We start from the raw sequence: 19,150 nt of genomic DNA, 5'->3' as shown, positions 1-19,150 counted from the left end.
GGACTCGTGGACGTCCTTTGGTGATTGTCAGTCATTGGCCTAATTATCGCTGGATTCAATGGACGTGCCTCTTGGCTTGTCGGTGACGCGGCGGTTTCATTGTTCGATGGCTTGTCTGGAGACTTATTTGGCGCCTCGCGAGCTGCGATGCTCTGATTTCCCATGGCGATGCGGATATTCGGGGTGGATAATGCACATTTGATCTATTCTTCGGACATGGACCAATGTCGATGTATACCAGGAAGAGGTCAAAACACCAAATGGCTATGATGCACACGGGCAGAGTGCACGAGCGAAAGGTGAAAAGCAGGTTCACAAGATGACGTGTGCAAGACTCACTGGAGCACAAAAGAGACATCGGAACGTTACACAGTATCAACAAACATCTTTTGATCTAATCAGCACACCTAAAAAATGATTGGTCCGTACAGGAGTCCGAAACGCAAGCAATGCATCCAAGTCAATTAAAACTCCAAACCGATCCTTTTTCGACAAAGAATGGCTTGTTCGAAAAGCCATCCGCTTACAGGAGAACAACACCAGCACCAACGCCAGCAGCGACGACCATGTACAGGCCGACGGCGGAGTTGAAGACGCGGGCGATGGGGGCGTTGGTGATACCAAAGTCCTCGTCGTCAGCCTCGTCAGAGTCGCCGGTGGAGGCAGGCTCGGACATGGCGCCAGTGGCAGTAGCAGCCTCGGCGTTGATCTCGGAAGCAGAGGCGAGGGCGTCGGCGCAGTCGTCGTCATCGTCAGCATCCTTGGTGGAGGCCTGGCCGTCAAAGTCGCAGGCATCTGAGGCATTGTCAAGAGCCTCGTAATACATGCCCAGGAGGATGGTGAGCTTGGATTTGGCGTCGCAGGCCGAGTAGGCACCGTAGATACCGGTGGTGGCGTTACCGTTGATGGCCGTGCAGAGTTCGCCCTCGTTCTCGCAGATGAAGTCAAAGATGTCGCCGTAGTCTTCCTTGTCAACGTTGTCCTTGACCTGGCAGCCAGAGGCGGCAACAGCGCAATCGCAAAGTTCCTCGCTGGGGGTGGGGGGCAGACGAGCGTTGGCCCTCCAGAACTGGGAGAGCTCGGGGCACTCCTCACGTTCGTGCTCCTGGTCGTAGTCGTCCTCGTCGACACCCTTGGGGTCGACCTCGGCGTGGGCCTTCTTGAGCTCGTAAAAGTTGTCCATCCTCTGGGGCTTGTTGTTCTTGTACTCGACGACACCATAGTCGTTGTCCTCCTGGTGGTACATGTATACGAGGCCACCAGAGAAGACGCTAGTCATCTCATCATTGAAGAGAGCACGAGTGTCCTCGAAATCACGACCCTCGGCGCCACCCTGAGTGTTGCAACCGTACTCGGCGAAGAAGACGGGAACGTTGTAATCCTTGTAGTAATCGACCCAGTCGGCGTAGCCAGACTCCTGCATGGAGGAGTCACCGCACCACGAGTAAATGTTGTAGCCCCAGAAGTCAGTGGCCTCCTCATCCTCACCGCAGTTGAAGTAGGTGGCAATGTCATCGCGGATGTCAGGGTGGTCGTTTGTAGCGTAGCCGACACCAAGCCCGTAGCCCTTCTCCTTGATGTGGGCCTTGGTGTCACGAAGGGCAGCCTTGACGTAGGCAGAAGCCTCGGTGTTGTTGTTGGCATCCGAGACCTCGTTGCCGGCGAAGAAACCGATGACGTTGCTGTAGTTGGCCAGCTCATCGACAACGGCCATGTAGCGCTTGTAATGGTCGACAGTCCACTCGGGGGCGTCACGGATGATGGACAGCGCAGGCTGGGAGAGATCAGAGATGACATAGATGCCAGCCTCGTCGAGTAGCTCCATGCACTCGCTGTGGTCAGCGCTGGGGTTGATGGCATAGGTGCGGATGGTGTTGATGCCAAGCTCCTTCAGCAGAGGAACGTCCTTCTTGCAGAGGTCGGGCTGAGCGAGGGGATCCTTGTACTTGTCGCTGTCATCGTTGGTCTGACCCTTGGCGGATGACTCCTCCTGGTAGGCGATACCCTTCATGAAGAACTGGGTACCGTTCTCGTAGAAGAACTTCTGGCCCTTGATGTGAATGGGGGCGAGTTCAGCGGTGGCATAGCTCGCCAGAGCGAGCATGGAAAGTTTGGACAGCATTGTGAATAATACCCCAAGTTTGCTGGTGGATGAATTTGTTGATTCTGAAAAAAAGACGTGTGACGCGAACGCGGACGTGCGAAAAGAGAGTCGGGAAGATGAGGCCTGAGAGGGAGGCGGCGAACCTCGGACTACCGATGAGCCGGGTAGAGGGCAAGAGCGTTTCTAAAAAGTGGTAAAGAATTAGTGAAGGAGGAAAAAGCGCGTGACAGAAGCGATTGTCGTTGATCGAAGAAGGAAGAAGGAGGCGAGGGAAAAGAAGCAGGCGCCGTCGCGAAGATGAAGGGTTGCCAAGCTCAGACCAGCGGGGAGTCGAGCCCCTGAGGGCTGTCATAGAGTCCCCACATTCTCGAATTAGGCGATACTACGTCTGCTTCACGAGCCAAACGCTCTGGAGAGTATCGAGGCGCAGCAGCTGCCACGGCGCTGGGCAATTGGAAGTTCGTTCCATTGGCAGGTCTGCAGCCAATGGTGGGCGCCGATGCTGCAAAAGGACTGCAGGGGTTTGGCGGTGACACAGTGCATTCAATCAGAGTGCGATGGGGTCCACTAGCCTTACTGTAATCTTAGAGCTGTTATCAGCAACACAGCCAAGTGTGGTACGATTCTGCTAGCCTATTCCCAAGAAGCGATAACGTTTTACGCTTGTTTCAAGCATAATGCTGAGGGAACGTCCGGCACACTGTGTCTTAGACTCACGTAGCCCATCACGAGAGGGAAAAAGGGGGCAATCTCCAGTGCATCTCACCCATGCAACAGGCTGTCTGGGACTGAAGACTCACACCGTGCCTGCTCATTTTGATTTCGATGCCTTCATCAGGTTCATCGCCACCACTCTTCGAGAGGTTCCCAAGACCGCCAAGTAATGTGTACGCAATCGCATCCGTATGCATAAATCATTGCCACAAACCATTGACCTCACTAGCTCGCAATTTCTGCTCCTGCTCAGAGTTCTTGTATGAAGCTGACGCGTTATTACTGGGCAACCTTAAGAGCCCATTTTTCCCACGTCCCCACGGATAGTCATGGATCGCCTCGTCAAATTTGGGGCCTGTCCACAAAATTCGCTTCTTCCAACGTCGTGCTAAGTTCTAACAAGGCCTCAAACGGTACCAGGCTCAGGTCTAACTAAAATTACGACGGGCGGTAGATCACTCATACGTCTCACATCGCGCCGGACAGACACCCTCCCCAGTTGGGTCTTGTCGTGCATGCCGCTTGAGAGCTTGGCTTCTTGATGGCGGGACGCCTGCTCCATGACTTGACAATTGCCGAGGAAATCTTTCTGAATCCTTGCTATTCTCGAAGCTTATTTTCTTATTGATTTGCAGGACGTCGATAGATTGAGGAATCGTGGCAGTGAAACGCCGCATTCCAGGTGCAGAGCGAAGATCGTGACGTCCTCTCGTTTCAGATTGCGTGTGCTACAACTGGGCTCAACACGATTGGCCTGCCCACGCCAGTAAGACTTGGAAGCGCTGTCTCATCGGCCAAAAACCTCTTCATAAAGTGTGCCAATACCGTGAAGGACTTGGTCCCACGCGTCGTGCACCTGCTTCAAACCCAGGCGACGAGGCGTGTGGGTAATCGCGCGACGCGTCGTTCGCAGTGTGCTCGGCGTGAGTGGTCATAACGTCTGAGTCTATCATTGGACCACAGCTTTCGTGGATTTGCAGATGGGTTGATGGTGGTTCAATAACAATTTCTTCCTATACGTACGGAGTCCTGAAAAAAGTTTGGCTTGAGCTTCAACCCCAGGGCCCACGAGCTTAAATATAAGGTTGCTTTGCGCGACACAGCCTCGTTTTGTAGCTTATTTCAATATCGCCGTCGACGATCACATCCCCCCTCATCGTGACGCAAAGGCAGCCAGATAGGGATGATTGCCCGTCAGGTGAGTGAATGGTCCGGCTTTCACTGAAGCAATACGCAGTCGACTCTGCCACGTGATGCACGATGTGCCCCACTAACCATCGTTGCCACCATTCACCCAAGGCGTAAGTGTGGTTTCACAATCATGCTCGGTGTTTGACGACAGTCTGGTCATATTTGCTGATGCCTGAAATTATCACGACTCGCATCTCAAGTGAGTTCAAGTTCGCATAAGTTCATGACCGGTCATACTGATCAAGTTTATTTTAGTACTGAGAAGGGGATAGTGTCTATACTGGTCGTTACTCGTAATATAAAGTCAAGGGTATCCTATCGCAAAGCGCCGAAAGTGAGGAGGAAAAAGCATCAGGGTGTCGTGTCCGCACATGAAGGGTAAGGTACGCCAAACACGGAGGCCATGCCCCATACGCGCGCGCTCCTCTCACGCGCCTGGACCTCGAGGATACGCTGCGTCGCACTCGACAGCGCCCACCTCCGTCCCGCGAATAGGCGTGCTAGAGGGTTGTGGAAGCTGAACGGCTGCCGCGGTGCACCTGCCAGGGGCGCGTTGGTCGGCATGAAATCCTCCAAGGATCTGTTCAGGACAGAACCGGCTGTTGTGCGGTATTGCTGCTGCGATCCATCCAGGACGGACCAGGAAAGACGACTCCATGGCTCCGCCGCCTCAAAGAGCTCCGCGTCGAACCTTTCCAAGTCGTCCACGGACATTCGAAGGAACTCCAAGTAGGTCTTCATCAATCGGACGACGTCGTTGGCGCGGCAGTCCATGAGATTGCGGCTCCTCCATATGGTAGTCGCATGGTACGCATGCTCTCGTTCGCGGGCGTTACCTAGATCCGCCAAAAGCCAGTGCGTAGCCTCTGTCGGTGGCAATCTCTCCGTGGCATTGTGCCTATTGCCCAGGAAGATGTTGTCCATTTTCAGATCATCGTGGCACAGGTCGTGATTTGCGTGCATATCTTCTAGGGCCTGGAGCACTCTGTTTAGTGAAGGGCGGAAGATGGTGTCCAGATCACGTGCTGTATATACAGACTCTGACTCCCGCAGCCGCTGACCGAGCTTCCCCAGGTTCCCATTCGCCTGGAATTCTGTGACAAAATGCCATTTCCGGGACTGAAGCTGGTCCTTCGCTGGTGGGGAAGCCAGAAAGTAGTCTATCACCGGCAGGAAACTAGCGTCGTCTTCGATCGTTTCCCCACGCCCTCTCATCCCACCCATGATCAGCGATGCTGCCACTTCAGTCGGCCACCTTTGTTCGGGCTCACGTCCGAGCATGCAGTTTCGAAGGGGCGTGTGTCGCTCCCGGTAGACTTTGATGACCACATCGCGATAGCGGAATGTCTCTCCCTCGAACCCGCCACCCAATTTTGTCCATTGCAGGCCGTCATTCAATAGCGCAGCGCGCGAGTACGCTGATTTGTCCGTGGAGTCTTGGTATGGCGCAAGCTCCGTTGATTCATTCGATTGCCATTGTGGATCGGCGAGACGGATCTGCTCCTCGACAGAAAGCCTGGTGAACTGCGTCGGGCTGTACTTGATGGACAGCTCCCAGCGTGCTGTGCAAAATTTATCGTAGGCGTGCAACACGCACACGAAGAGGAGGATGGCTGTGAGGACCCGCGTGATGCGATTGCTGCGCGGCGTTGACCGCAAAGATGCCCACGACCGGCGCCTCCAGGTACTGGGACTCGTTGGCCTTGACTGTTTGGGCATTTTCAGGCCCTGTATATCGAATAAGGGATAATGGTGTTTACTCTGGGGAAGGGCTTGCTTTTGTAGGTGGACTCTGTAAGTATGTAACCGTATGTCATCGACGATGCTGTTGCCGTCACACGCGACCGGCCGCATAAAGATTCTGCCCTGTCGCCGGTACTCGTTGCTTGGCAAATTCCTTTCTCATCTGAGAGCCAAGCATGTGCAGCTGGGGCGACTAAGGGCCCTGTTGTGCGTCACTTCAACGTGTGACCATCCGCCCAGAGGGCAGTACAAGCTTGGCGCCAATGCCTCAGCAGCGTATTTCGGGAGGGGCTCCTGAGACCTCAGTCGTGAACTAATTGAGGCGCTGACGACAGACAAAGCGGTAGGACTGGGGGCGCGACGTGCGTCGGGGGCCATTGGTTTGCCGTCAGACCACGCCGCAAATGCCGATGACGGCTGAAAATAAACCTGGTTGCACAGCTAATTAGGTTGCTGTCCTGCTTCTGTCTTTGCAAAGCAAGGCAGCGGCGGGGCTTGGCTCCAGCCCGTTTCGAATGGAATTCTGACGCGACAGGAACGACTGGACTCCAGTCCATCTGATGGGACATTGCGCATCATAACGACTGGACGCTATCTTAAGTTGCCCATCAAATGGTGACACGCCAATCGAGGTGAGATCGACATCGGAATATTAATTTTAGATGGATAAGCAGTGGAGTCTTTCCAACTTCATGACGATATTGTGCATCCGGCCCGCCAATAATAAGGCACGGCAAGTGGGATAGCCACAGCAAAGGAGGGTTGTTATCAACGAAATCCATGAAATACCCTTGTTGGGCCATGATGAACAGCAAAAAATCAGAAATATATATATCTTTCTCCTTCAGGTGTTGGTGTCCTGGCTTGTTTGCGCCTTTGCACGTCATGGATCTGAGCACAAGTACGGGGCACACATGTACAGAATAGAAGCACGCACGGCACGAGGCTTCTCAAAGGTGCCCGGACTCACTGAGAATGATTTTGAAGCGAGACAGTCTTCGAAGTGCCCGAATCATGGAGCTCCAACTACTATTCGCTTTCCTCTCCAAATCAGGATGACTTGATTGCTGATGACACGGATCCCTTGCGCTCGTCCGAGGCAACTTCACGAGACGACAGCGACAAGATAGCCAGTCATAGCAAAAATTGACATCCTTAGAACGCCCTGAAACGGCAACGCAACAAAAGAATAATAGCACATCCTCGATCAGTCGGTTGGATCATCAGCAGGCGCAGCCTCCCTTCGGCTGTCATCCCCTTGATTGTACGTGATAGTCACGACATCAGTCCTTACGATGCGACCATTGCGCTCCTTCTTTCGCCAACCGTGGCCTTGCCTGTTCGTGTCCACGTCATCGTCCCGAAGAATGCTCTCTTGAGAACCCACATCCGTATCTCTAATTCTTGAGTCAACATGAACCGTGTGCTTGGTGCCCACATGGCTCTGATTCTTGCTGCGGTTTCGACCGTTGTCGTCCAGTTCCATGTCGCCTTTCATACGACCGCGACCCGAGGAGCCGTAGTTCTGGTATCCCGAAGACCCATTCAAGGTGCGACGGCCGAAGAGTAGATCGACTAGTGGCTGCAAGACCGGAATACAGCAAGCGATGATGATGGTGGCGGCCTCGAAGCTGCTGCACGTTAATTCACTGTCTTTCTGTTGTCCGACACACAGACTCACACAGTCCAAATTATAAGATCTGACGTTTCATACGAGAAATCGTCGCTGGCCAGCGATGGCAGACGCGTGCACTTGTAAATGGCAACAATGGTAGCACTACAAGATCAGTGCCTGAGCAACATCTTGGCAAGATCGGACTAGACTCACATTGACCCGATACCCAGGGCCACACATAGCGCAATCTTCTTTCGGACGTTGAGCTGCAGCTTCCACAGCACAACAGCCGGATACACGGCGAGGTATAGATCGGTCACGGCGGAGAACCCTGGAAACGACTGTCAGTGAATGGGCCCTTTCTCTCCAGATAAACATGCTTACCACCGGCAAAGATGGAAAAGTCAACGAGAACCCACTTGTCAATACAAGTCTTCTCGGTGATACTAAAATTCCACAGTGACTCCGTAGGTGAACACTGGGCATACAGGATGACGACGCAGCCGAGCTGAGCACCCACACAGAGCAGCGCCAAGGTCCAAAGGAAGATGCGGTGCCACTTGCGGGGAACTAATAGGCGCTGGAGCAGTGCGACCACAGCCAGCTTGGGTATGCTAAAGGACGTGACAGCAAAGGGTATTCCGAGGGTCGTCCAGAAGATGGCGCCTTGCTTGTCGTTGAGACTGAGAGTGTCGAAGTGTTTGCCGTTGCCATTCTGTGTTGCGACAATGGCCGTCGCCACGCACGTCCACAGGCAGGGCTGGCATGTTAACTTTCTGGTTGTCACGTGAAAGGAAGAAGTGCGTCCAACATACAATAGACGATGCCACAAGCCAGTCGTCGAGATGCATCTTGCCCATGATCTTCTGCCTCGTGAAGAGCCGGGCGGCAACAAAAATGGTGCTCAAAACCGAGAGCGTGACAGTCACCGCCACGATGGACGGGGCCTTGTTCGCAGCAAGATATGAAACGGTGTGATGAGGCAGCAACGACGGCTCCGCATTGGGATCCCTCGGTGCATCAGCAGAACTGGTTTGAGGTGCCATTGTGTCCTAGCCTTTGATGGCGCAAAGGTGAGGTTGTAAGAAGATGTTTTGAGCTGTCAAGGCTGTCCAGCGCAGAAGGAGGCTATTGCAATAAAAGATTGAAGGAGAAAAGAGTGACTATCGATGACTGTCTGACAGTTTCAGTCTACCTTGGGGCCGAAATGAGTGGGATACCTATTTAATAAAAGCATTCAATGGAATAGGGGCGTCGACGCCTCTCTCGATAAGGGTGGCCTCTGAGGGCACGGCTTGGGTCGAAGACCATGGACAGCTTTCCCTCTTCCAGATCGGTATAGAAGCAATGAAGATCTCGTGGCAGTCCGGTTCTGCGGGTTGTCCTGCAGAATACCGCCACAGAGGCTGAGCCCGCATTGTCCTCGACGGCCTGTCATGTTGTGTTTCCGACTCGTGCCGCTCGCAGCCTTCGTACCAAAATTATGAGACATTGTCTGTGCCGTCTGCTGTGGCTTTCTTCATCCGTGTCCTTTACTTATGTGCCACACACTGCTTATCGCCTTACTTACAACGTAACTTTCTCCTTGTGACTCGGCACTCGAGCGTTTGTCCCCACGAGAAAAAATCCGATTGCCGCCCAGAATACAGAAATCCTAAACCAATTGTCTCCTTGGAATGCATCCATGTTGCTTCATGGGAGCTTTGTCTTCCAGCAACGGGGCGTTAAGTATGTACTGGTGTCGCGGGGTTATTCTCTCCCGGCTGCCCCAAAGACGGGGATGCTTCAGGAAATGATTCATCATATATCACCGCGAGGGGTGGGCCAATCAAAACTCAGAAAGCTGCATGCATGCATGTGTGGCCTAGAATCAGCCTGGAAGTCCAAGTGCTTTGCCACCTCTCAGACTCTCACCCTCCCGCATATGATAATATCTTAATTCATATCCAGCTCGATGCTTCTACCGTTCTACTTCAGTACTATAATTGCTCGGACTGGCCATCTTTATACCAAAGACCATCTTTATGTGAGAACTGTGTGAGTTTGTGTCCTCCAAAGTAAAAAAAAGAAAGACATCGGAGGGCAGGATCGGGATGAATTATCCCAGATGACTGGGTCGGTTGTCAGCGGGGAGGGGCTGTATCACATCCGGGGCAAGGGGCCGGCAGCCGGCTCGCATCCCGGGGCCCCGTTGAAAAAGTGTGGAAATTAACCATGAAGTTCCACCCCTTCTACGGAGTACTATGGATAAACCTCTCCACGATACTGAAGCTTAATGAGAGGTCAATTTACTAGATAGCTCATTAACACTACCAAGTATCACCGCACACGGAGAGCCGCGGCAAACTACAAGACGTCAATAATCCGTGAGACAGAGACATACTAATAGGCCCTACTTCGTACACCCTTTTCTACATGTACAGTTGCCTATCAGAGTTCTTGACGCGTCGGCCGCACGCTTCATCCATGCCCCCCGGCTGGCCAAGCTGCCAAATCACCCCACAAACCAACACAAATGAATCATGTTGATGGTGACAGCTATTGTAACTTGAAGTGATAGGCTGTTGTAATAGACTTTCGTGACGATCACGATCTTGGTACTCGTTTAGCTCCAGTCGAGGTCTAATAAAACGCTTTGACCTCACGTAACTAAGAGCTGTGCCTGCTCCATGAAGAGCCACATCCGTCTGGAGCTACTATTGTAAAATTTCATTTCTCAAACGAGGCCGGCACTATTGCAATCCGTTGAAAGGGGCTGGTCGCACCTAAGAGAATCTTCGAGCTTGCGTACCACAGTCTTCATGCAGTATGCAGCTAGCAGGTCCACAGTACAACCAACAGCCTCGAATCGCGTGCGACAACATCCCACGTGGTCCATCCCACTGTTCGGCAGATATTTGTATGCAGGTTTGGGCCCCCTCTTCCATGCATTAGGGGCTGGACATTTGGATAGCTACGCTGGTGTTTCTTGTGCATAATCGCCTGCTGCGGACACAATGTGTTAAGTCCTGGATAGATGCAGGGTTCTCAGGTTGGGGCTCTCGGACTGATGACAAGAAACCTCCATTCCCAGACTCCCAAAGGTCGTGGCCGTGCAGAGCCGAGGCATATTAATAAAACTGTCAGAACTCACCCAAGTCTATCGTGATGCATTTCGTCTTTCCCCCATTCTCGCAGTCTTATTGTCCAAATACTTGGCCTGTGTCCGCCCCAATTGCATCTGTAGCCGCACCCGCGCGTTCCTTCTTCACCTCTGTACATCGAGGGTATGACTGTCAGCAACGGAGACGCAAAACCCGCAGAGGTATCTGTCACCTCCATCACCGGTGCCACCGCCGTGCCGTCTTTGATCAAGCAGATCAGTGCTCTGGGTGATAACTTTGACGAGAACACCAGCGATGAGACTCGTCTGAGTCTGTGCCTGAAGGCTAGGGCCCTGTGGAAGGCTCTTGAGGCTCCCCGTGAGACGATGATCCGCCACTGCTGGGGTCAGGTATTTCTCGATCGTCTTGAGAGCCAAGGAATGCATCCAGTCCGACGCCATTCAGCCTGTAGCCTTCTGCGCTCTGACGGCCGGGACAGAGAAAGGCATCTGGGAGTATCTCGCCTAACACGCCGGCCTCTTTAAAGCAGCCGAAGTCGTCAAAGCCAAAGACATCGCTCCTTCCATCCTGTGCCGCCTGATGAAGCACCTTGCTGTCATGGGATACCTGAAGGAGCTCGGCCCCGACACCTACGAGCGAACCAACAATTTCGCCGAAGCCATGGCCGTCCCCATCATCGGCGATGACTACCCTACCATCTCAGGAGGCTGCGACGCTGCCCTTGAACAGTTTTCCAAATGAGCGCATAAAACGGGCTGGGAAACGCCCAACAGCATCTCTGATGGGCGTTATCATATGGCGTTCAGCACGGAGTTGAATTTCTTCCAGTGGCTTCAGGCGAACCAGCCGTATGGCCAGTAGTTCAACCATCACATAGGCGGATGCCATCAAGGTCGTTCGTCATAGATGGATCCCGGTTCATACACCGTTGAGGAGAACCTCGTCAGGGGCTTTGACAATGCCGAAGGCAGTGCCCTGATTGTCGACGTTTGTGGCAGTATTGGTCACGATCTGGAGGAATCCTACAATAAGCACCCCAACATGCCTAGTCGTCTCATCTGTCAAGATCTGCCCATCGTCATCGGCCAAATCCAGAAGCTTGACGGCCGTATCGAGTCCGTGTCCTACGACTTCTACACCGAACAGCCCATCAAAGATACGTGTTTATCCTCCTTCTCCACGCATCAAATAATGACAAATCCCATGCGCCAGAGCCTACTTTGTGCATGCCGTCCTCCACGATTGGCCCCACGAAACTGTCTCCAGATCCTTTCCAGTATCACCGCGGCCATGAAGCCCGGCTGCAGCAAGCTCCTCGTCAACAAAAACCTGATTCCTGACACAGGCGCGCACTAGGAGACCACAAGTTGGATATCATGATGTTGACGTTGCTGTCTTCTTGCGAACGCACAAGGGAGAACTGGGAGGATCTGTTGACCGGGGGGGGGTTTGGTTGAAAATCAGTGGTATCTGTAGTGGCGGGGAGGGAGCAGAGAATTTGGTCGAGTGCGAGTTGGCGTGGGGTGAGTATATGTGGACATTGATATGAAGATAAAGAATCAATTTCCACTTGTCACCGTCGAGAAATCACTATTTCTATCACCTAGTGCCACACCTTCTAGAGACTCTTGGGGTATGAACTTGGAGGAACGTCAGGTTCACCAACTCGTGTACAGGGGCTTGATTTAATCGGCAACCAAAGCCACGAGGGCACACAATTTTTTGTCTTATGATTGTCCATTCACCAAGCTTTCGAGGGAGCGGCAAAATGACCACAGTGACGTTTCGACAGCCTGTTCGGCGTGCTGTAATAGAACTCTTCTAGAGAGCCCGTATGAGTTTTGGATTTATTCGAACATTTTCACTTCTTCACAAGATAATATTCCCTCGAACGGCCCCCGACCTGTTGTTCGTCGTGTTCAGCATGACGGCGGTGATCTGCGTAGGGTAGGTAGAAGACATGATTGCCTCTGAAGCCACGATACCAGCCTTACCAGGCATCCACAAATGGAATTGCACCGAATCCACCCCCTGTTCATCTGCTGCGGATGGTACAACCTCGTATTTTGATAAACCTCAAATTCTGACGATACCTGTCAAAGTCTGTCAGGTCCAATGCAAGGAACACGACCCTCACAAGCCGATGCTTCTGTTGGCATCTCTCAGTCTCTTCACGGTGTGACACTAATGTGCCTAGTGTGTCCCAGATGCGATCGAGATCAGGATTTCGTCATAACCTGCCACTGTCGCAGGCTCCTCCTGGCCAAGACCTTCACGTCAGCCTTCCGCTGCCGCAAGCCGCAAGATGGCTACGTACAATAATGATGTAACATGTCTCCAGAATACAGAGTTACAGACCACAGTTCCACGCAAAGAAGAGGATTATGGTAGCCTGAAGAAGCAGCGATTTGACGGCAGTGGAGAATCTCCTCGTTGAGAGGACACTTTGGTCCGAATCATTGAGCATCGCGAGCCATGATGTCATATGACAATGTAGTTGGGAAGCTTCCTTGGAGGGGTATATGAGCTTCTCAGAGCCAGAGTTGGTTACTCTCTTCTTCATCATCATCATCAATTATACAGAACGCACTTTGATATAATCGAAACCGACTCACCATACAACGACATCAAGTCAGCAAACATGGTTGGCAAGGCTCCCAGTGAAGGCCAGAAGGTGAGCATTGACTGAGAAACCCAACCCGATGAAGCTCACACGACCAGGTCGATCTCGGCCAGAACGCCCCCTCCAAGGTTGAGGGTGCCGGCGTGGTCACCGAAGGCTCGCTCGCTGCTGAGTCTCTCCAGGAGAGCGGCGGCTTTGCCGCCAACAAGGGCATCCACGGCGAGAACATGCCCTCCAACGCTTCTACCACCTCCACCCTAGGCGCAGCCCCCAACGCCATGTCCCGCGGCGAGGCAAACGACCGCACCTCGGGCAACGCCGCCTCCTACGACGAGGCCACCAACTCTGGCTCCTTCGCTGAGGGCCAAAAGGCCAATAGCAACGCTGGCGCTGCTCCCACCTACATTGCCTCCCAGTACGCCGTGGATCAGTCCGGTCCCCACGGCAAGAACATCACCGAGGGCTTCGACGATGCTGGTGCTCAGGACGGTACCCAGAAGGCCTTCAATGCCCCTGTGGGCAGCAAGGACGATCCTTCTCGGGCTGCGGAGCTGCAATTTGAGCAAAATAACGAGGCCAGGACAAGGGGGGCTGGCCCTCGTGATGGCGAGATCTCAAACGAGACCAAGTACGACGCGCTGAACTCGTCCACATCGGCTTAAAGGGTTTATGGGAACGAAGGCGTCCAGGAACTGTTTCATAGCATCTATGAATGACGAGACGACGATCTGAAAGACATGATTTATTTGCTACCTTGATCGGATGCCGTTTTGTACGGTCCATTGTCCAATCCCAATATGTTGAGTACCCTCGCCTGCAACAGTAACAGCAACAGGCGATCGTGCCTACGAGCTCTCCATCATTCGTCTGGCGAAGCAAAAACGATGCCCCGCACAGATTTGAACTATGGACTTTTGCATCACTTGTTGCTACAAGTGCAACGCTCTACCCCTGAGCTACAAGGGCTGTGATCCGGGAGCGCTTAGAGGGTCCTGCACGCCTACGACGTGATGTGACCACTACCTGTCTTCGAGAAATATCAAACTCGAGGCAGGGCCACAGGGTAAGGAGACCGCATGCAATGCATATCAGACGACACGTCTTACCGATCCGTCCTACTGCGCGAGAAATTGTTCTGCGGCTGGAAAATTAGTGTCTGTATCGTGTTGGATGAGGGGACAGGGCGCATGACGTCAATTGCGCCCCAAGGCCAAGGGTCCTGCCAGATAAGCACAGATCATTCGGGGTCCCAATCAAGGTACCTTAGGTTTCAAACCAAACGATGAGAACAAGGAATTGCAGATAATCGCTGCGAAGGGTGAAAGGTGAAAAAGGACAGACATCATTACGAACATACCCGGTGCAAAGTCAAAAGCTTTTGCAAGCCCTGCCTCAGCTGATGAGCCAGTCACCTTGATGGAGGGTCGAGTCCAGTCGCCTCAATGATTGTCAGGCGGCTTGTCAGTGGCCGCCGCACCAAAAATTTGTCCCTCCACTGCCCCACCACGGCGAAAAAAATCACCCCGCCTCCAAACAGTGGCCTGACACTCACTCGAGACAAACCGACTTTTTGAACAAACCACCAACCAACCCTTCTCTTGGACATTCCCGCCACTCTTTATTGAACTGGCGGTCCAGACATTACGTTGATTCGTATTCTCCCCAATACCCTTGTTTCTTAGTATTCGACACTAGGGACTTCAGTTCAACGAGCACTACATTCTGTGCCGTACCTCCCTTACCTCTCCACTCTCTTCCTATTCCCAACAAGTCCGACAAGATGCCTTCCGCCTCCAAGGAGAAGCGCCTCGCAAAGAAGGCCGCCGAGGGTAAGCTCAAGGGCGGCAAGGCCGCCAAACAGGCTGAGCCTGAGCTCGATGCCCACGGCAACCCCATCGTCAGCGATGCCCCCGCTACCAACGACAAGAGTGCCGCCGAGATCGACCGCCTGGCCTCGCAGATGGACAAGCACGGTATCTCCGACCGTGTCACTACTGGTGTCCTCTCTTCGGTCGCCTCTAGCAAAGACGTCAAGATCACCAGCGTCAGTCTCGTGTTCCACGGACGTGTGCTGATTACAGACTCGACCATGGAGTTGTCCTTTGGTCGCCGCTACGGTCTTCTCGGCGAGAACGGTTGCGGAAAGTCCACCCTCCTCAAGGCCATTGCCGCCCGCGAGTACCCTGTTCCCGAGCACGTCGACATCTACCTTCTGAACGAGGGTGCCCCTCCCAGCGAGCTCGGTGCCCTCGAGTGGGTCGTCAAGGAAGCCGAGACTGAGCTGGAGCGCCTAGACAAGCTCGCTGAGAAGCTCCTTGAGGACGAAGGCCCTGAGAGCCCCGTCCTCATCGATCTCTACGAACACATGGACAAGATGGACCCCTCCACCTTTGCTACCCGTGCCTCTCTCATCCTGACTGGTCTCGGCTTCAACAAGAAGACCCTCCACAAGAAGACCAAGGACATGTCTGGTGGCTGGAGAATGCGTGTCGCTCTTGGAAAGGCCCTCTTCGTCAAGCCCTCGCTGCTCCTTCTTGATGACCCCACTGCCCATTTGGATCTCGAAGCCTGCGTTTGGCTCGAGGAGTACCTCAAGAAGTGGGAGCGCACCCTTGTTCTCGTCTCTCACTCGATGGACTTCTTGAACGGCGTCTGCAACCAGATGATCGACATGCGCGACAAGGAGCTCAAGTACTATGGTGGTAACTACGACTCGTACCAGAAGACACGGTCAGAGAACGAGACCAACCAGATGAAGGCCTACACCAAGCAGCAGGATGAAATCGTCCACATCAAGAAGTTCATTGCCAGTGCTGGTACCTACGCCAACTTGGTCAAGCAGGCCAAGTCCCGCCAAAAGATTCTCGACAAGATGGAGGCCGATGGCTTTATCCAGCCCGTGACTCCCGACCGTGTGTTCAGTTTCCGTTTCGCCGATGTGGAGAAGCTGCCCCCTCCCGTTCTGTCTTTCGACAACGTCACATTCTCGTATTCCGGAAACCCCGAGGATGACCTCTACCGCAACCTCGAACTTGGTTTCGACATGGACTCGCGCACAGCCCTTGTCGGCCCCAACGGTGTGGGCAAGTCGACTCTGCTGCGTCTCATGACCGGCAAGCTGTCGCCCACTGGTGGATCCGTCACCCGTCACACTCACCTGAAGCTTGGTCTTTACTCGCAGCACAGCGCCGAGCAGCTTGACCTGACCAAGTCGGCGCTCGACTTTGTGCGCGACAAGTACCCCCAGAAGTCGCAAGACTACCAGTACTGGCGCCAACAGCTTGGCAAGTACGGCCTCAGCGGAGACTCCCAGACTGCCCTGATGGGCACCCTATCAGAGGGCCAGAAGAGCCGTATCGTCTTTGCCCTGCTGGCCATTGAGAGCCCCAACATGCTGCTGCTCGACGAGCCTACCAACGGTCTCGATATCCCCACCATTGACAGTCTTGCGGACGCCATCAATGCTTACAGCGGAGGTGTTGTCGTCGTGTCCCACGACTTCCGGTACGTATAGTCCCTTTTCCCCCAGAATATGCACACAGCTAACATGAGACAGTCTCCTCGACAAGATTGCCAAGCAGATTCTCGTGTGCGACAACCGTTCGATTCAAGAATGGGATGGCAGTATTGGCGAGTACAAGAACTACCTGCGCAAGAAGATGATCAACGCCGGTGCTGTCTAAACGGACGGCCGCCCGAGTCGAGAATATGGATATGAGAACATGAGCAAAAATTTATAGATAGCGGCCACCGAGGAAGCACGAAACTTGCTGCTTCACATTTTAGAGGCCGCTTCACGCGGGCGCTGCACACTGCATCCACGCCATCATAGAGGATGGTTCCTTTGCAGTCATGAACGCCCAACAGTCAGGAAGGGGCACGAACGGATACCCCCTTTTCATAGAAGCGGTCTTGTCGGCCGGACGGATGAATGAGTTCTTGTCATGGGTTAGAACGCATCTAGGATTCTCTTTGTCGACAAATTTTTACGTGCATTGCCAATAGACTTTTCTGCGGATGTGTGCTTTGACGCGTCGTGACTGTAGGGTGTGCTAAATATCATTACGGTGCTTTGGCTCTCACCACCCAGCAGGTGGTGGTGACCGAGCGAGCCGGCTCGTTATCACGTGATGCCCGTTTGACCGCCGTGACGCACGTAGCTGGATTTGGACAAGCGCGAAATTGCCCAGCCAGATAGGGCGACATTAAAGCGCGCACACTGATGGAATGTAATACGGCGAGCAGCGCTCGGGCAATGCGTGTTAGAGAAGCCTACAGCATTTTGCGAATACGCACAAACACAAAGTTGATAGTTAGCGCCAAATGGATGATGGAGAAAAGCAGCAGCACGAGCTGCACCGGTATCACCAACGCCGGATTGTGCGATTGTACCGGCTGTCTGCTTCTTGGACACCCCGGTCCATGCCCCAGGCCGTGGGAGACATGTAATAATTATTATGGGCCTGAAATGCAGCCGCTCGAATTCTGTGTGTGCACTGTCTTTTCCCCTGATGAGGATGATGAAAAGACTGGCCAAGCGGTCTGAAGAATGATGGCAATGATGATAAATGACATCCGCCGTTGGATGGGATAGTAAATGCTAAGTGTATGGATCGGTCAAAAGCAATATCTCATGCAGCTTGTCTCGATCGTGATCCCTGTGGGCGGCCATGGTGGAGGCGCCGGCAGGAAGTAGTTGGTCGGGGTGAGTACGGAGTAAGAGTAAGGTAAAGTTGGATGGGACACACGGGAGTGGATGAGGTGAGTTGAGGCGAGGTGAGGGCGCGAGGATAGCCTGCAATGGCGACAAAGGAGAGAGCATTGTGTACAAATGTACCAAATGGCCAGTTTATCGCGTAAAAACACAAGGAATCAGCGTACAAGTAATCATTACCAACCCCATGCACAGCAATTATCGTCATTTGTCGGAATTGAAGTCATCACCACCAGATCGCGACGTCGCAGCAGTCGACGGCCTCACCCGCAGAGAGCGGCAGGACCTGCCGGGCGCTCTTCCCCCAGCCTGACACGCCCACCCTAACCCCGGGATCGTGTCCATCTTCTTCTTCAGCCTGTCGACCAACTTTGCTGTCCTCATTCCCACTACTTCGTGGACCTGCGTGTCCGATACGGCTGTTTCCCTCCCCATTTTTGCTTCTCGTCTTAGTCGCACTGCGAGTCGCGATTGCAGATTGCAGCTTGCCACCGCGAGCCCCCCGATTTCCCTCGCACCGCGACTGACCACAGTCCATGAGCCGTTAGCAATCTCCCCAACAACCCTCATCCGTGAGGGTCCAGTGTACGTGGGCCACAATGGACAGCAACAGCTTCCGCTCCACGGTGCTGCAGGGAGACGACCATGAACGTGACAGTCGGCGGGACGAGCGCGACCGTCGCGAGATGAACAACGCAGGGAGCCCGAGCCAAAGCCATAGCCATCACTCCACATTCAGATTACGCTCGCCCACTAGCAATAACCACCATCAGCAGCAACATTCTCGCAATCAACCGCCGCCATTCGTATCGCCCAACCACCATTCCCATCATCGTCTCCATCAACCTTCGCCGCAGCCGCATCACCACGCTTCGCCGCCTCCATCGTCGCACCATCCATACATGTCACAACAGACTGTGCACCAGGCATCACCTCCAGGAGCAGGCGGTCCTGTCGCGCCCGCCCTGCCTCCATCAGTAGGCCTGGCCCATCCTGCCTCGTCTTCTTCGCCATTGCATCCCCCGGGGGCATACTTCCCTCCGGCCAAGGCTTCGCATCACGAATCGGCCGCGCCGCCTACTTCCCGAGCCTTTTACGATCCGACCAGCGATTCAGCGCCTGCTCAGAGGGAGCGACGCACCTCTGACGCCTCTTGGAACGCGAGACCCAAGGTGAGCAACGCGAAGAACATTTCTCCGTGATCGAGTCGACGTCCCTCATTTTTCTTTTTCGTTAATTTCATTTTCTTTTTGCTTCCAGCATCAGACTCCCTCGACACGTTTGAAGCAATTTTCTAACGCGTTTTACCTAGTCTCCCGGGTACTGGCAAGACCGCCCACAA

General features: G+C 53.6%; 7 protein-coding genes across 7 annotated transcripts; 4 read left to right on the top strand and 3 right to left on the bottom strand.

Annotated features, from left to right (window-relative positions):
- Positions 1–523: 523 nt before the first annotated feature.
- J7T54_003373 (glucanosyltransferase-like protein) lies at positions 524–2,122 on the bottom strand (the record flags this gene model as incomplete). Its single annotated transcript, XM_051509550.1, has 1 exon — positions 524–2,122. The coding sequence occupies one exon, from the start codon at positions 2,120–2,122 to the stop codon at positions 524–526; it is 1,599 nt and encodes a 532-aa protein (XP_051359450.1).
- A 2,238-nt stretch (positions 2,123–4,360) lies between these two features.
- J7T54_003372 (uncharacterized protein) lies at positions 4,361–5,728 on the bottom strand (the record flags this gene model as incomplete). Its single annotated transcript, XM_051509549.1, has 1 exon — positions 4,361–5,728. The coding sequence occupies one exon, from the start codon at positions 5,726–5,728 to the stop codon at positions 4,361–4,363; it is 1,368 nt and encodes a 455-aa protein (XP_051359449.1).
- Positions 5,729–6,959: 1,231 nt separating this feature from the next.
- On the bottom strand, positions 6,960–8,413 carry J7T54_003371 (uncharacterized protein; the record flags this gene model as incomplete). Its single annotated transcript, XM_051509547.1, has 5 exons — positions 6,960–7,386; positions 7,467–7,529; positions 7,581–7,698; positions 7,752–8,127; positions 8,183–8,413. The coding sequence occupies 5 exons, from the start codon at positions 8,411–8,413 to the stop codon at positions 6,960–6,962; spliced, it is 1,215 nt and encodes a 404-aa protein (XP_051359448.1).
- A 2,222-nt stretch (positions 8,414–10,635) lies between these two features.
- J7T54_003370 (Demethylsterigmatocystin 6-O-methyltransferase-like protein) lies at positions 10,636–11,212 on the top strand (the record flags this gene model as incomplete). Its single annotated transcript, XM_051509546.1, has 2 exons — positions 10,636–10,828; positions 10,998–11,212. 2 exons carry the CDS (start codon positions 10,636–10,638, stop codon positions 11,210–11,212), a joined length of 408 nt encoding a protein of 135 aa, XP_051359447.1.
- Positions 11,213–11,377: 165 nt separating this feature from the next.
- Positions 11,378–11,827, top strand: J7T54_003369 (Demethylsterigmatocystin 6-O-methyltransferase-like protein; the record flags this gene model as incomplete). The annotated part of the gene is made up of 1 exon (XM_051509545.1): positions 11,378–11,827. One exon carries the CDS (start codon positions 11,378–11,380, stop codon positions 11,825–11,827), a length of 450 nt encoding a protein of 149 aa, XP_051359446.1.
- Positions 11,828–13,112: 1,285 nt separating this feature from the next.
- J7T54_003368 (uncharacterized protein) lies at positions 13,113–13,756 on the top strand (the record flags this gene model as incomplete). Its single annotated transcript, XM_051509544.1, has 2 exons — positions 13,113–13,145; positions 13,193–13,756. The coding sequence occupies 2 exons, from the start codon at positions 13,113–13,115 to the stop codon at positions 13,754–13,756; spliced, it is 597 nt and encodes a 198-aa protein (XP_051359445.1).
- Positions 13,757–14,874: 1,118 nt separating this feature from the next.
- On the top strand, positions 14,875–16,777 carry J7T54_003367 (ATP-binding cassette sub-family F member 2; the record flags this gene model as incomplete). Its single annotated transcript, XM_051509543.1, has 2 exons — positions 14,875–16,598; positions 16,651–16,777. 2 exons carry the CDS (start codon positions 14,875–14,877, stop codon positions 16,775–16,777), a joined length of 1,851 nt encoding a protein of 616 aa, XP_051359444.1.
- Positions 16,778–19,150: the final 2,373 nt, after the last annotated feature.

The sequence above is a fragment of the Emericellopsis cladophorae genome (assembly GCF_022114955.1).
Source record: "Emericellopsis cladophorae strain MUM 19.33 chromosome Unknown NODE_64_length_119800_cov_120_522489, whole genome shotgun sequence".
NCBI classification, from domain to species: domain Eukaryota; kingdom Fungi; phylum Ascomycota; class Sordariomycetes; order Hypocreales; family Bionectriaceae; genus Emericellopsis; species Emericellopsis cladophorae.
This window is presented reverse-complemented; position numbering and strand designations above follow the sequence as displayed.